This window comes from Muscardinus avellanarius (genome assembly GCF_963383645.1).
Source record: "Muscardinus avellanarius genome assembly, chromosome: 10".
NCBI lineage: Eukaryota > Metazoa > Chordata > Mammalia > Rodentia > Gliridae > Muscardinus > Muscardinus avellanarius.
This window is the reverse complement of record NC_137796.1, coordinates 70114676-70131157: the sequence shown is the minus strand read 5'-3', so window position 1 is coordinate 70131157 and position 16482 is coordinate 70114676. Positions and strand designations below refer to the sequence as shown.

General features: G+C 52.3%; 1 protein-coding gene across 1 annotated transcript in view; it reads left to right on the top strand.

Annotated features, from left to right (window-relative positions):
* Positions 1-16482, top strand: part of PRKAR1B (protein kinase cAMP-dependent type I regulatory subunit beta) — a gene marked incomplete at both ends in the record, with an annotated part of 153890 nt that overhangs the window by 128144 nt on the left and 9264 nt on the right. Inside the window, one exon of the mRNA XM_080703338.1 lies at positions 1152-1273. Coding sequence (XP_080559464.1) covers positions 1152-1273 — 122 coding nt within the window. The remainder of the gene's footprint in view (positions 1-1151; positions 1274-16482) is intronic.

The following is a 16482-nucleotide window of genomic DNA, read 5'->3' as shown; positions in this document are numbered from 1 at the left end:
ATCATTTTCTTTATAAAGCCTCACATTTTTTTTCTTCCTTCCTAGGTTTAGGAATGGATAATGTAGGGGGAAAAGGCTGGAAAGAGCTCTCCACTTTACAAGCATTTAAAGATAAATATGGCAGGGCATGGTGGCACACACCTATAATCCCAGGAATTGGAAGGCTGAGTCAGAAGGATCACAGGTTCAAGGTCAGCCTCGGCAACCTAGCAAGACCCTCGGCAACTTGGCAAGACCTTGTGTCAAAATTTAAAACATAGCTGGGCGCGGTGGCGCACGCTTGTAATCCCAGCATCCTGGGAGGCTGAGACAGGAGGATCTTGGTTCGCAGACAGCCTCGGCTACTTAGTGAGGCCCTTTGCAACTCCATGAGACCCTGTTTCAAAATAAAGAATAAAAAATAGGGCTGGGGGGGTGTAGCTCAGAGGTAGAATCCCCCTGGGTACCAACCCCAGTACTACACACACACACAAATTGAAACATAAATAAAGGGTTAGACTCCTAACCCTTAGCTTAGAGGTAAAATGCCCCTGGGGTCAATCCCCAGTATGACTACTGCTACTAATGATCAACTGGGTGTCAGAATTAAACATTTTGACTAGAGCAGTGACAGGTGTGCCCTGCCTGGATGTAAAAGCTTCAGCTCAGCGCCCAGGTCTTTGGTCAGCCGGGGTGGACCGAGCTGTTTTTTAAGGGGTAATTGCTTTGACCGTTCTGAATTGTTCTAAGCCCCTCAGTGGCTGCAGAGCTCAGCTGTGTGACACCAGTGCTTGCAGAACTACAGGTAGCCTTATTCTTTTGGAGATACGTAAAAGCATCTCCACACTAAGTTAACTCAGACTCAGTTTTCAATGCCTGTTACTTACATCACACGATTCCCCCACGAGTGTTTTCAAACTGTATCTCCCCAGTGAAGGTGCTTTTGAGCTGTGTACACCATGGATCCGACCTAATGGTAAAATGTCCAGGCCCCCAGCACAGATGAGCTGGTCTTTGGCGGCCGTGGCTGCGTCCTGTGCTGTCTCTTTGCCACCGGACACAGCTCACCTCTGAGGAGCTGGCCCCGCGGCTGCACTCGGAGCAGAGGGGCTGCTGCGGCCTCGCTGCATCCAGGTGCCCGCGCCCACCTGAGCCCTGGTCCTCCTCCTCAGAGTCCCTGGAGAAGTGGGAGCGCCTGACCGTGGCCGATGCCCTGGAGCCGGTGCAATTTGAGGATGGAGAGAAGATCGTTGTCCAAGGGGAGGCAGGGGATGACTTCTTCATCATCACAGAGGTGAGTCTGCTCGGGGGCTCTGCAGGTGATGCGGGCCCACCGGAGCGCGCTGGGGGCTCCTCTCTGCTCCATCTCACCCGCTTTGACCCACGCACCCTCCCCCATGAATAGCAATGGAGGGCTGTGGGATGATGGGTTTGCACACCTGCCTCTGATGCATGTGTTCCTCCTCAAGACCCAAGGGGTCTCTTCTAAGCTGGGTGGCGTGGTGGTACATGCCTATGATCCCAGTACTTTGGAGGCTGAGACAGGAGGATCTCGGGTTTAAGGCTAGTCTCAGCAACTTAGCAAGACTCTTCTGCAACCTAATGAGGCTCTGTTTCAATAGGGCTAGAGGTTTAGCTCTGAGGTGGAATGTCCTGGGCTCCATCTCCAGTACAAAATATACATACATATATATATATATATATATATATATATATATATATATATATATATATATATATTCTCTTATAAATGGTGGCCGAGCTAGGTGTGGTGGTGCACGCCTGCAATCCTAGCAACTTGAAAGGCTGAGGCAGGAGGATGGCAGGTCCCAGACCAGCCTAGACAACTTAGTGAAACCCTGTCTTAAAATAAAAATTAAAAAGCCGGGCGTGGTGGCGCACGCTTGTAATCCCAGCATTTGGGAAGCTGAGACAGGAGGATCTGGGTTCGTGGCCAGCCTCAAATACTTAGTGAGATCCTCTGCAACTCAATGAGACCCTGTTTCACACACACACACACACACACACACACACACACACACACAAAGAATAAAAAAATATGGCTGGGGATGTAGCTCAGAAGTAGAATACCCCTGGGTTCCATCCCCAGTACTGCAAATAAATAAATAAATAAATAAATAAATAAATAAGGGCTGGGGGTGTAGCTCAGTGGTGGAATGCCCTGAGTTCAATCACCTGTACTATAAAAATAAAAAGACAGTGGGTTGACATGTGACAGCATCGCATAGAACACACAGTGCAGGCGGAGTGGAAGCTGGAGTGTGTCCCTGTGAGAACCTAGGCGTGCCGGGTGCTGTGTGTACAGTTGTGCAACACGTGGCCCCGGGGGAAGCTGCGTTCCTTAGGGTGCTCCGACTCTCTGCATTATTTCTTACAACTGCATGTGAATACACAATGATCACGAAACAGATTAAAAGAGGGTGGCACTGGGTATTTGCACTTGAATGGTCCAAGTAATTATTATTTGTCACCCACGCTGTCGCCCACCAGGGCAGGGTGCAGCGGGTTCCACGAATCTCCTGGGGCGTGTGGGGGGCCGTAACCCTTGGCGACCGCCTCGAGTCTGTCTTCTAAAGAAGCGCGCTGATGTGTGCATGTATGTCTACAAATTTTTTTTTATCCCATTATGATGTATGAATACAGTGCACCCATAAAAAAAAAGAGAGAAAGAAAGAAAGAAAGAAAGAAAGAAAGAAAGAAAGAAAGAAAGAAAGAAAGAAAGAAGCGCGCTGTCGGGAAGGGGTCTGTGAACAGAGCCGCGTCTGTGCAGATTTCTGCTCCGGAATGCCAGCTCTTGAGTGGGAGGTGGCTGTCACCTGCAGGGGGATCCCTCTCCCTGTTGACTAATGCAGGGTGAGCCGATCAGAGCTGGCCAGTGCGTCCACCCCGGGGCTGCGAGCCTCCCTGGGAGGCAGCCCCGGCCACTGCAGGGCTGGACGGTGCCTCCTCACCTCTCCGGGGCCTTTTCCTTCTCTCCAGGTCCTTACTGGCAAGTGGAATTCATGTTTGCGTCTTTTTCAAGCCTACTCTCCACCCCTCCATTTTGCCACTGGGAAAAATAGGGCTTCCACGTGGTGGGGTTTGCAGGGCCAAGTCCCATCTTTGTTGTGGGGTTATTGACTGTTGACCGGAGATGGCAATGAACAGAGAGGTCACTTTGGTGGATGTTTGGCCAACAGAATCGGACTCAGGAGCCACATTCTGGGTCTGAAATATCAACCTAAATGGAAGTGAAATTGCTGTTGGGGTTGGTTAAAGTACTCGATAATCTGGCCGGGCGTGATGGTGCACGCTTATAATTCCTGTCTCGGGAGACCGAGACAGGAGGATCACAGACAGGTTTCGGGGCAGCCTCAGCAATTTTTATTTCAAAAAAATAGAATGAGCCGCAGGTGTAGCTTGAAGACAGAATGGCCCTGAGTTCAATCCCCAGTACCGTAAAAATAAAACAAAACCAAGCAACAGAAAACGGTGTGCACCAGCCAGGCCTGAGGCACACCTTGACGATTCTGCATTTTTGTTCTTTCTCATAGAGGAAAATGAACTGTCAGTCATAATATTTATATGATAAAATGGTATCCTAAAATTTACAGAAGAGACACCCTCTCCTTAATTGAAAAATAAGACAAAGTTGGAGAACGGTGGAGCTGTAAATGGGGTTACACGTGGGCCTTTGCTGGAGGAGCTGGTTATTCATTTTACTCAATGTGCAGGGATTAAGCTGGGGCAGTATGCATTTGTAATTCTAGTACTTGGGAGGCTGAGACAGGAGGATCGCAGGTTCGCGGCCAGCCTCGAACAGCGAGACCCTGTTTCAAAATCAAGAGTTGGGCCGGGCGTGGTGGCCCACGCTTGTAATCCCTGCGCTCGGGAGGCGGAGACAGGAGGATCGCATAGGATTGAAGCCAGCCGCGCTGGCTTAAGAGACCCTCTTTCCAAATAAAATATATAAAATAGGTCTGGGAGTGTAGCCTGGAGGTAGAAAGGTTCCATCCCCAGTACACACACACACACACACACACACACACACACACACACACACACACGCACTCCCGGGGTCAATCTCCAGTATGAAAAAAAAAGAAGACTCAATATCTGCATGTGACAATTTCTCTTCCTGTGAGACAGGCCGCCGCCACATGGGACACAGGCATGAGACACAGGTATCATCCGAGTGAGACCTTGTCTTGGCTCCTGGGCCCTGGGAATTCTCAACCACCCCACCAGGGCCCTATTAAAAGTCTCATCTCAGCCAGTGTGGTGACTCCTCCTGTAACCCTAGTAGTTAGGAGGCCCAGGCAGGAGAATCACAGGTTCAAGGCCAGCCTTAGGAACTTACCGAGACCCTGTTTCAAAACAAAATAAAAATAGGGCTAGAGATGTAGCCCAGAGGTAATAAAAAAAACAAACCTGATTATTTACACACACACACACACACACACACACACACACACACACACACACAACACACACGTGTCGTCTCTTCCCTGTCCCTAGACCTTTGCACTGTGGTCCTCTACTCAGGAAAGATCTAGAAGGCTGCAGAGTAGAGCAGGAGAAGAACAGTAATCCTGCGGAAGCCACGGGAGCTTTTTCCTTCCCTGGCCTCCTAGGAGCTTGGTGGTGTGGACGCGGGATCCTCCTGCTTGCAAGGACAAAACTGGCCCGCAGCCTGCGTCCACCAGAATTGGAGGATATTCTGGAAGACTCCATGGTGGGACAGTCCCCAGGCGTCACTCCCGTCCTCGGGGCAGGAGACAGATTCAACAACAAGGTTTCTTTAAAAAGAAAAGATGAAACCACAAGCAAAGCAAATTATGGCTCTGGTCGGTGTGGAAGCCGGCCTCCGGTCGGCAGCTGGGAGAGGGAAGTGCGCCCACGGTCTCAGCCCGGCATCCAGCCCGATGCCGCAGGCGCGCGCCCTGCTCCCCCGCCCCAGAGCCTGCGGAGGCCTGTGCAGGCAGGGCCGGGGCTCCCAGTGCCTCTGAGGACGGCTTCGCTGAGTCTGTCCTTCTGGGGTGTTTCCAGGGGTGCCAGTGCGCGAGGGGAGGGGGGCAGGCTTGCATCTTGAGGATGGCCCCACAGAACGTCACCTGTGCTTGGCAATCTCCACGGGACACAGAGGGAGCGCGGGGTGGCGTTCCCGCCCAGAGTGTGCAAAGGCTTCACCAGCCCCGTAATTCCCCTCCCGTAATCCTAGTAGTTGGGAGAGCGAGATAGGAGGATCACAGGTTCAAGGCCAGCCTCAGCAACTTATCGAGACCCTGTTTTGAAACAAAATAAAAAATGAAATAGGGCTGCAAAAAAAAAAAAATGAAATAGTAAGCTGCAGACAGCTCTCAGCGTTGAGGGTTTCTGACTCCTTTGTTCATTGGCTCCTTACCGCAAAGCCATCTCCTGTTTCCCCAGCTCCACAGTTGTCTGTCTGCCGCATCTCTGCATTGGTGTGACACCGTTTGGGTATTTATAGGGTCCCAACCTCTTCCTGTTAATAAATGAAGATTTGTTCTCAGCTTGGGGAAGATTCTTCAGCCATAAGCTTCCCATTCAAAATCTGAAATATTTTAACAGAGCCCGAGCTGGACCTGGTGTTGCACATCTATAATCCCAGGACTGGGAGGCTGAGGTGGGATCACAGGCTGGAGGCCAGCCTCAGCAACTTTGTGAGACTCTTACCTCAAAATAAATAATAAAGTACTTGGGAGGCGGAGACAGGAGGATCGTACGGGTTCGAAGCCAGCCTCAGCTACTTAGTGAGGCTCTTAGCAACTTAGTGAGACCCTGTTTCCAAATAAAATATAAAATAGGGCTGGGAGTATAGCCCAGAGGTAGAAAGCCCCTGAGTTCCACCCCCAGTACCACCAAAAAAAAAGGGAGGGGGCTGGGGGTATAGCTCAAAGGTAGAATACCCCTGGATTCAACCCCTAATTCCATAAAATAAAATAAAATAAAAATAGGGCTGAAAGTTTAGCTTGGAGGCAAAATGCCTCTGGATTCAATCCTTACCACCCTACCCCCCCAATTAATACCAATAAGTAAAATATGAGTAAATAAATAAAAAGGGCTGGGGTGTAGCTTGGAGGTAGGATACCCTTAGGTTCTATCCCTAGCACCTCCCCCCTCAAAAAAAGTTACAATTTTCATCTTTATTTCCCATGGAAAACTGAAGTCACTTCCCCTCGTTCTGAATGTAGACTTGACTAGCGGGATGCAGCAGGAACAGCCAGGTAGGATGTCCAGGCCACATCACAAGTGCACGCAAGGCCTGCCCGTCCATCATAGCTCCTCCGAATCCGGTTCTCAGGGCCCTGTTCTTGGGGTCCAGCAGCCATGCTCTGGGATGCGCCCATGACAGGGCTCCGTCGACAGTCCTGAGTGTCCAACATTCACAGCTAGCCAGGCGGTACAGGCCTTGCCCTCGCTCTGGCCTTCCATCCCCAGCCACCATCGTGGCACCTGCCACAGACAGAATGGCCAGCCCAACCCAGCCTGGGGCAGTGGGAGATGGCACAGCTTCCCTGTCCTGTCTGAGGCCCCTCTACTATAGGTGAGGACAGAGTGGGTGAAACTACAAATATTCCTATTTTTACATCCATTGATAGGAAGCTTGGTGTTCTCCAGCCAAATTTGGCCCAGAAGTAGATTTGTATTGGCCTACACGGTGCTTGGCTAAACATTTTAATTAGTTTTTTTTTTTTTTAAATTTTCTGGTACTGGGAATTGAGCCCAGGGGTGCTTTCCCATTGAGCTACAGCTTCAGTCCTATTTTATTTTTTATTTTTTTTATTTGGAACAGGGTCTCGCTAAATTGCCAAGGCTGGCCTTAAACCTGCAATCCTCCTGTCTCAGCTTCTGGTTTAAAAATATCAACTAATTCACTGGGCGTGGTGGCACAAGTTTGTAATCCCTGTGTTTGAGAGGCGGAGACAGGAGGATCCCGCAGGTTCAAAGCCAGCCTCACTGGCTTAAGAGACCCTGTTTCCAAATAAAAATGTAAAAAATAGATGCCTAGGAGTATAGCCCAGAGAGGTAAGAAGGGTTTCCAGGAACTCCAGTACCACCAAAAAAATAAATAAATAAATAAATAAATATAAATAAATAAATAAATAAATAAATAATAAAACCAGATTGCTAGCCAGGCATGGTGGTGCATGCTTGTAATCCCAGTGCTTGGGAGGCTGAGACAGGAGGATCACAGGTTCACGGTCAGCCTCAGCTACTTAGTGAGGCCCTCTGCAACTTATTGAGACCTTGTTTCAAAATAAAAAATGAAAAATAGGGCGGGGGGTATAGCTCAGAGGCAGAATGCCCCTGAGTTCCATTTCCAGTACTGCAAAAATTAAGTAAAAAAGCAGACTGCATATAAAAACCTTGGTCTCTGATGCCCCCTGTTGTAGTGCTGGGACCAAACTCAGCCCCCTACATGCTAGACGAGTGCTCTACCACTGAGCTCACTCTTACATCTCTCTAGAAGTCCACATCTTGCCACATGTAATAAAGCACCAGATGGGGTGGTCCCACCCATGTTCCCAATGCTTGGAAAGCTGAGACAAGAGGATCGCAGATTGAAGGCCAGCCCCAGCAACTTAGCGAGACACTGCTTCAAAATAAGAATAAGGACTGAGAGAATAGCTTAAAGATAGATGGCTCCTAGGTTCCATCCCCAATACCAAAAGTAAAATAAAATAATCTACGTGATAGCTTGGGTCAGAAGGCAGAGGAAGTCGGTTTGGCACCGAGGACAGACGTCGCCCAACATCGACTATATCCTTGATTTCAGTGTCGGGAGGTTTAGGATGTACCAACAGTTGGGTAGGCTCGACGTGGAACCTGACCACGTCCTGTGCCATGGAGCCTGTGCCGGCACGCAGAGCCCTCCATGTCTACACCAAGGGAGCAAACAGAGGGGCTGGTCATCAGCCCAGGATGCGGGACCAACTCCCAGGGGTGGCTGCACACTCAGCTCCTGCTGGCTCCCGCCTCCGAGGGCCTCTGCCCTGGGTGTGTGGGCCTGCACCAAGGGTAGGCAGGACTCCTTGTATCTGGGACTCTACACTAAGAACGATGTGGGCTTTTTAAAAATGTGTATGTGATATTAAGAGATTGAACCCAGGGCTATGCTACATCCAAGCTACATCCCCCAGTCTGCCCTTCCTTCCTTCCTTCCTTCCTTCCTTCCTTCCTTCCTTCCTTCCTTCCTTCCTTCCTTCCTGTCACCTACCTATCTATTTTTATTTTTGTGTGTGGGACTAGGGATGGAACCCATCTACCTTCGTGCTATACCCCCAGCCCTATTTTATTTTTTATTTGGAAACAAAGTCTCACTAAGTTGAGGAGGGCCTCCCTAAGTTGCTGAGACTGGCTTCCCATCAGCAATCCGCCTGTCTCTCCCTCCCAAGTCCTGGGATTACAGATGTATGTCACTAGGCCAGGCCCAACGTGGATTTTGTGAGCACGGCTTCCTTGTTTCAGTGTCTGGGCTCTCTCCCCCTTCCTCTGGCTGACTTGTAAGATTCGGCCTGGTGGTGCTCCCCGTGGCCTTTGCTTCTGTTACCTCCTGGGGTGGCCTGCACCAAGGCAGAGGGACAGCTGGCTCCCCAGCAGAATCCCAGGAAATTGCGAGGCACAGGGGCCAGCCCTCCAGGAGTTTCTGATGCTCTGTCCGCATAAAGAAGTCTCCAAGAAGGTGATTGGGTGATGGAGATGGTCCCTGCCTCTGGACAGGGGTCTTCAGTATTATAAAGAATGCCCCCATCAACTAGGGGAGGGGGAGCAGGAGAGAGACTGTCCTGGTCTCTGGAATAGAACAGAACCGGAGGGGAAAGCGTGCAGTTCTCACAGACTTGCAAAATGTATTTGAAGCTGTTGCCTTGGCAACGTGGACTTTTTCCCCTTCTTCCTCTGTGATCAGCCACGTTTAAGGCACTGTGGAACCTCAGGTACACGGAGCCAGGAGATGCTCAGAACTGAAATGGGCAGCGAGAGATAGTTTCTAGCGCCACTGACTACCGCAGCTGCTAGCCGCAGTGGCCCCGGTGGCTGCCTGGCTGGGATGTCCTCCCATGCCCCGCAGGAGTCCCGCCCTCCTGTCCTCTTGGAGGCTGTGTGCGCTGCACTGGCAGGCTGCGAAGTCCCCTCTGGCGGGCACGCCTCACACTTGCTTAGTTGTGCCATTTCTCCTGGTGTGGGTTTCTGAGGCAGGTTGCTTTATAAACTGCTCTTAGCAGGTCACAGGTGCCTTCTGTGAGGTCTCATCCCAGGGAGCTGGAATGGGGAGCCCCTCACCCCGTCTTTTCTCCTACCCTCTCCTCCTATGGGGCTTCCTGCTGGGTGGAAAAGGCAGGCTGAGGCTTTGCAGTGGCCACCTGCAAGTGCCTTGCCCTGCTCTGCAAGACATGGCCACGTGTGTGCAAATCCACAGGAGCCTCACTGCAGAGCCGGCACACTGAGAGCAACTGAGAAGGGTGTGCGGCGGCGAGACCCCCAGTTTATGCGACCTCTAGGGGAGGGTCTCTGCAGGGACAGGATCTCCAGGCAGAGACGTCTCATATCACCCAGTTGTGTGTGCTCACACCAGCTGTCTCTGAGCCGTTGGAGCTGCCAGCCCCAGACACCTGATCTCCTACGCTCTTGGAAAACATGCTTAGCAGACAGGAGCGGAACCGCCCCCCTTCAGGCCTCCCCGTGTGAAACTGGGAGGCGTAGACACAGAGGTCCGGTGCCAGTGGGTAGCACTGGGATCTGAGCCGCTACATCTCTGCGCCCTGCCTCGCTCTGCATGTCCCCGGGCCAGACTGCCCGGGCCGAGGAGCTCTTAAGATGGGGACAACAGGGACTGTCCCTGTGTCTGGCGAGACGCATGCACGCCTGGCTGGTCTCCCTCAGAGGAGAAGGCAGTCTGTGTCCAGGGCAGGCCAGGGCCAGGGAGGTGCGCAGGCTGCCCGGCTGCTCCGTGACCTCATCAGAATCCGTGTCTCAGCCCAGGCGCTCCAGGAAAACGGATCAGGATTCGGGCAGGGGCTGGAAGGGGGGAGGACCGCAGGTCTCCGCAGCTCGTGTTCCCGCTGCGCATTCCACGATTTGGAGCCGTTGGAGGCAGCTGGACCCTGAGAGCTGTCTCCTCATAAAATCCTGAGGCCGAAATTCCCCGGCTCGCTCCCAGTGCTCGGCCTGGGAGGCGTTGCCATGGAAACACAGGATTGGATTTATCTCCTCACTTGGCAAATTAATTTTATGAATGTCCACAATGTTGAAGCAACCGCAAAACAACACTCTTCCACAGCCGCCCTCGAGCCTGGGAACGCGGGCAGCACCTCTCAGCAGAGCCCCACGCGGCGGCTGCGGATCGTGCGAGATCCGGGGTCACTTCTGGAAGCTTCTTAGGCGTGAGGCTCCCACATCGCAGGACCCAGGGGCTGCAGCACACGTGCCGCTCTGCGCAGGGTCGCTCGTGCCTTGGCCTGTGACACCGCTAAGTGCCAGCCCCTGCGTTGCTCCTGGCTCCGCGGAGCCGGTTTATCCTTCGTCACCACAGTTCTGATGCCCCGTCCCTGCTTTTGGACTGTCCTAAATGTCATTGTTTGGGGAGCTGCTGCCTGCAGAAGGTCTTGGCCTGCGGGGGCAGCGTGGGCACAAACAGTGCTCAAACACGGGCTCTCTGCCAGCAGGGTTCCTGGTCTGGGGACCTGGCAAGCGCGGATACGTGACAGACCCCACTGGGCTGGTGTTCTAGAGCGAGTGACGTGATGGAGGACAGGAAAGCTTGGGAGGGAGGGGATGCGGGACCTGCGAGTGAGCATCTTCAGCCTGGGTTGGCGGCAGAGAAGGGCCTGGGTGGATGGGGGGAGGGCACGGTGCAAGGTAGGAGCCTGCAGGGCCTGTGGCTGCTGGGGGCTGTCTGGGACTTGGGTAGTTGCTAGAGAAGCTGGCTGGCCAGGGCTGGGACATCAGTTTTCCTCTGGGTGCAATGACTGCAGGGGTTGTTTGGTGCTTTGCTGGAGGAGGAAACATGGGGGGTAAACTGTATTAAGGGTTAGCCGGGCGTGGCGGCGCACGCTTGTAATCCCCGCGCTTGGGAGGCTGAGACAGGAGGATGGTGCAGGTTTGAAGCCAGCCTTGCTGGCTTAAGAGACCGTTTCCAAATAAAATATAAAATAGGTCTGGGAGTGTAGCCCGGAGGTAGACATCCTCTCGATTCCATCCCCAGTACCACAAAACAAAAACAAAAACAAAAACTGTATCAGGGAAGCACACCAGCCAGAGAGGTGGCAGTCGGGTCTAGGAAGCATCAGGCTCAGGGCTGCGGCTGCGGAGGTGAGAGGAAGGAGCCGGCAGATAAGTAGATGTGGATGGATGGAGGATTGGGGGTTGATGTGCGAGAAGTTGCTTTGTAGGTGGAGAAAGTGGAGGTGGGAAGGGAATGCAGAAATATGAGGTACCGATACCAGGTATGCCGAAAGGCCTAGAGGCTGCGCAGACCAGACACAGGCCAAGCCCCTTGGCAGGAAAGCTGAAAAGCCACTGGGGTCGATGTGCACCGACGTACGCCCTCTGCAAGAGCCGCCAGGCTCAGGGGAGCCCACAGGGGGCACCCACATGGCCGTGTCCCAGCTCCCACGGGGCCTCCTGGTCCACCTTCTGGAACCTTCTGTGTAGGACACGCTCTGAATGGGGCCTCTGAGCAGCTCACTCTGGCCTTCCAGGACCCGGCTGGAAGAGCGCTCCACCGCCCAGCCCGGGTCGCCAACGTGGGACTCGTGCCCTCCTGGGAGGCTGGGCAGCCACGGTCCTGTCCCAGTCCAGGGCCATATGAGTGGCGCCTCCTCTTCCTATCCAAGAGGGAGGCCCGGCATCTTTTAGGAGGTGGCTTAGCCCGCACCCCATGGGCCCGCCCTCTCTAGCAGTAGAAGCAAAGCTCTCCTGAGCAGGACGGAGACGCTTCCTGGGCTGGGTGCATGTCCCATGTAAGCTCCAGGGTGGGTGAAGCCCGGCAGGCCTGTGCGCCATGGGCGCTAATCCCAGCACGTCTCCGCTCCTTTCTTAGGGCTGGAGATCAGGCCTAGCAGCCCGTGGGGAGCAGGGCCGCCCACACACTCTGGCTACATTGAGCTGAGCACCTCACGCTGACTGAGGGTGGACCCACCGACTTCCCAAATGTGCACATTGTCCTCACTCTGCCGCCGAGGCTCAGAAAGTGTTGGTGTGAATCTGGGCCACTGCAGCAGGCTGTTCTGTGTGGAGTCAGGTGTGATGGTGCATGCCTATAATCTCAGTTACTTGGGAGCCCGAGACAGGTAGAGGATGAGACAGGAGGCTCAGACAGGAGGTTGACCAGCCTCAGCAATTTAGTGAGAACTTTGTTTCAACATAACAAAATTTAAAATGGCTCCGGGCGTGATGGTGCATGCTTATAATCCTAGTACATGGGAGGCCGAGACAGGAGGATCCGGGTTCGCAGATAGCCTCAGCTACTTAGTGAGGCCCTTTGCAACTCAATGAGACCCTGTTTCAAAATAAATAATAAAATATAGGACTGGGGCATAGCTCAGAGGTAGAATGCCCCTGGGTTCCAACCTCAGTACTGCTAAAAAAGTAAAAATAAAAAATTTAAATGGCCGGGGATGTAGCTCAGAGTAGAATGTCCTGGATTCAATACCCAATGCCCCCCCACCCCCTATACACACACACACACACACACACACACACACACACACACACACCAAAAAACAAAAAACAGCTAGAAAATTTATTTAAGAAGTGTAGCCGGGCATGGTGGAACACGCTTGTAATCCCAGTACTTGGGAGGTTGAGACAAGAGGATGGCAGGTTCGCAGCCAGCCTCAGCTACTTAGTGAGGCCCTCTGCAACTTACTGAGACCCTGTTTCCAAGTAAATAATAAATAATGGGGTGGGCAACAGCTTGGAGGTAGAATGCCCTTAGTTTCTCCTAGTACTGGGAAAAAAAAAGTGTAATGCTCCTCCCCCAAAAAGCATGAAGAGCCGCGTCTCCCTCGTTCCCTTCGGTTCTCCAAACTGAGACATCATACAGACCCTCAGCCTGGGCTTCCCATTCAGATATTTGAGATCCTGTTTCCCACCTATTCCCTACGTACGTGCAGTGGTCCCAGACCCAGATGTGCCAGGTATGGAATGTGTCTCTAGATCCTGAGGTCCTGGATTACCCCGAGGGGACTCCTGGGACCGGAGTGAGGAGAGCTGAGCCCATGCTGAACATTGCAACGAAGATGGGAAAATCCTAACACACAAAGCTCTGGACCAGTCAGTCTGTGGGGGCCTTGAGTCACTGCCTCCCTGCCCCCATCCGTGAGCCAGAGTCGATGCAAGCCAGGGGGTGCCGGTGAGGGCCCTGGCTCCTTGTCCTGTCCTGGGAGTCACTCTAGCACTGATGAAGGGCCTGAGGAGGACCTGCTGCTGGAGTCCCTAGTTCAGATTCTCCAGCTGCTGCTGGTCCCTGGGTGGGCCTCTGCCCACTGCCCTGCTCTGCAATTGGCTGGGAAGGAGGACTCAGTGCAGAGGCTCCCAATAGGCCCTCAGCAACTTAGTGAGACCCCATTTCTTTCTTTCTTTTTTTCCTTTTTTTTTTTTATTTGTGTGTGTGTGGTACTGGGGATAGAATCATGGGCATTCCACCTCTGAGCTATACCTCCAGCCCTGTTTTTTATTCTTTATTTTTGAAACAAGGTCTCACTAAGTTGTAGAGGGCCTCGCTAAGTAGCTAAACCTGTCTGCTAACCATCCTCCTGTCCTGTTAGCCAGGCTAAGTGAGACCCCATTTTAAAGTAAAAACAAAGCTGGGCATGGTGGTACACACTTGTAATCTCCGAGCTTGGGAGGCTGAGAAAGGAGGATTATATAGGTTCGAAAGCCAGGCTCAGCTACTTAGTGAGGTTCACAGCAACTTAGACCCTGTTTCCAAATAAAATATAAAATATAGGTCTAGGAGTATAGCCTGGAGGTAGAAAGCCTCTGGGTTCCACACCTAGTATCACAAATAAATAAATAAATAAATAAATAAATAAATAAATAATGGGCCTTGGGGTATGGCTCAGAGGTATAGAATGCCCCGGGTTCAATCCCTAGTACCAAAATAATTATAATAATAAGGAGCCCTTCTCCAGAGCAGAATGAGAATTCCCCCCACCCCTAGGTGACGGGCCAGGCTCAGCCAGGGAGAGGTGGAGGAGCATGGCACCCACCATTCTACTTCCTGTCCCTATGGATTTGGTTACTCTAGGGATGAGCTTCTGTGTGGGGGAAACAATGTCTCTTTTCTTTTTGGTACTAGGAATGGAACCCAGGGGCATTCTACCTCCAAGCTACACCCCAGCCCCTTTTATTTTTCATTTTGAAACAGGGTCTCATTAAGTTACCCAGGCTAGCCTTGAACCTGTAACACTCTTGTCTTAGACTCCCAGGCACTGGGATTACAGATGTGGACCACCGTGCCTAGCTCTTATTTTTTATTTTGAAACAGGGTCTCGCTAAGTTGCGGAGGGCCTCACTAAGTAGCTGAGGCTGGCCACAAAATGCGATCCTCCTATCTCAGCCTCCCAAATGCTGGGATTACAAGCATATGCCACACTACGCTCAGCTCCCCCAGCCTTTTTTAAAAAATTTTTTCTTTGTGTGTGTGTGTGGGGGGGGGTCTAGGGATGGAACCCAGGGGCATTCTACCTCCAAGCTATTCCTCCTGCCCCAATTTTTATTCTTTATTTGAAACATGGTCTCACTGAGTTGCGAAGGGCCTCATTAAGTAGCTGAGGCTGTCTGCGAATCGTGATCCTCCAGTCTCAGCCTCTCAAATGCTGGGATTACATGCGTGTGCCACCATGCCCAGCTTCCCCTAGCCTTTTTTATTATTATTTTTAAGCAGAGTCAAGCCAGGTGTGATGGCCCATGTTTATAATCCCAGTACCTGGAGGCTGAGACAGGAGTATCACAGGTTTGCAGCCAGTCTCAGCTACTTAGCAAGGCCCTGTGCAACTTAGTGAGACCCTGTTTCAAAATAAAAAAAAACAGAACTGGGGGTGTTAGCTGGGTGTGGTGGCGCACGCTTGTAATCCCAGCATTCAGGAGGCTGAGACAGAAGGATCGTGGTTCACGGACAGCCTCAGCTACTTAGTGAGGCCCTCTGCAACTTAGTGAGACCCTGTTTCAAAACAAATAATAAAAAATGGGGTAAGGGGGTGTAGCTCAGAGGCCAAATGCCCCTGGGTTCCATCCCCAGGTCCGAAAGAAAAAAAAAAAAAACTGGGGATGTAGCTCAGAGGTAGAATGCCCCTGGGTTCAATCCTCAGTACCGCAAAAAAAAAAAAAAAAAAAAAAAAAAAAAAAATATATATATATATATATATATATATATATATATATATATATATATATATATGGTCTCCCTAAATTTCTGAGGCTCTTGCTACGTTGGGAGGCTGGCCTGGAATCGGTGATCCTCCTGTCTCGTTCTCCCAAGGACTGGGATCACAGGCGTGTGCTGCTGCACTCAGCCCTATTTAACCCCTCTTTACTGGCCTCTTTGGGAGGTAGTGACCTTCTCCTTCCGATTTTGCTGATGACGAAATGCTTGGAGAGGATTGCTGGAGTGCAGCCAACCTGTGGCCCCTAACTCTCAGCCTTTCCGGTGGTAACGCCCTGAGCGTCTGAGGTCCACCCACCGCCTTGCCGGGGACCTGGCTGGCGGAGCTGCACATGGGGAGGCAGAGGCTGCGCTCACTCGGCTGCCAGTTGGCCGGGCCTCGGGGCCCTCGCAGGCCCTGGCGCTGCACCGCCATCCACCGTGGCGCCGCCGGTGCCCAGGAGACTCCTGCCTAGTCTGTGTTGCATCTGGTCCTCCCCACAAGGAGCACTCCGACTTCAAAGAGTGATTTGGGAAAGGGTCACCTAAGTTTCCATTTGCCTCTCGCTCTGCGCCTCTGGTTGGGGACAGTGCTCTCGACCTTCCTACCGATGCTGGCATCCTTTCTGAGCAGGAGACCCACCTGTGGCAGGACGGGCGCCAGCCAAGGGCACTAGCCCTGGCATGGGCCAGCGCAGCTCTGGTTTGGGGCAGCCAGCAGCCCTGGCTTGGGGCACACTGCTCTGGTCTCCGTGGGGGCCTGCGCGGAGGTGGCAGCGGGCCAAGTTGTACAACAGGGACACCCGCCCGTCTTTGGGTCTGAGGGACACATGTCCAGGAGTGGGACTAGGATTTTTTGTTCTCCTCACCCCCGGTTTTTAGGCCTTCTAGAAATATCTACCAGCAAAGTCACCCTCAAGCCCTCCCTCCCCCAGGCCACGGCTCAACCCTTCCTCCCCTCCAGTGTGCAGGAGTGCACACCTCTCATCCCAGTACTTGGGAGGCTCAGACAGGAAGATCACAGACTCAAGGCCAGCCTCAGCAACTTGGTGAGACCCTCAGCTACTTAGCCAGACATTGTTTCAAAATAAAAAGTAAAAAGGACTGGGGAT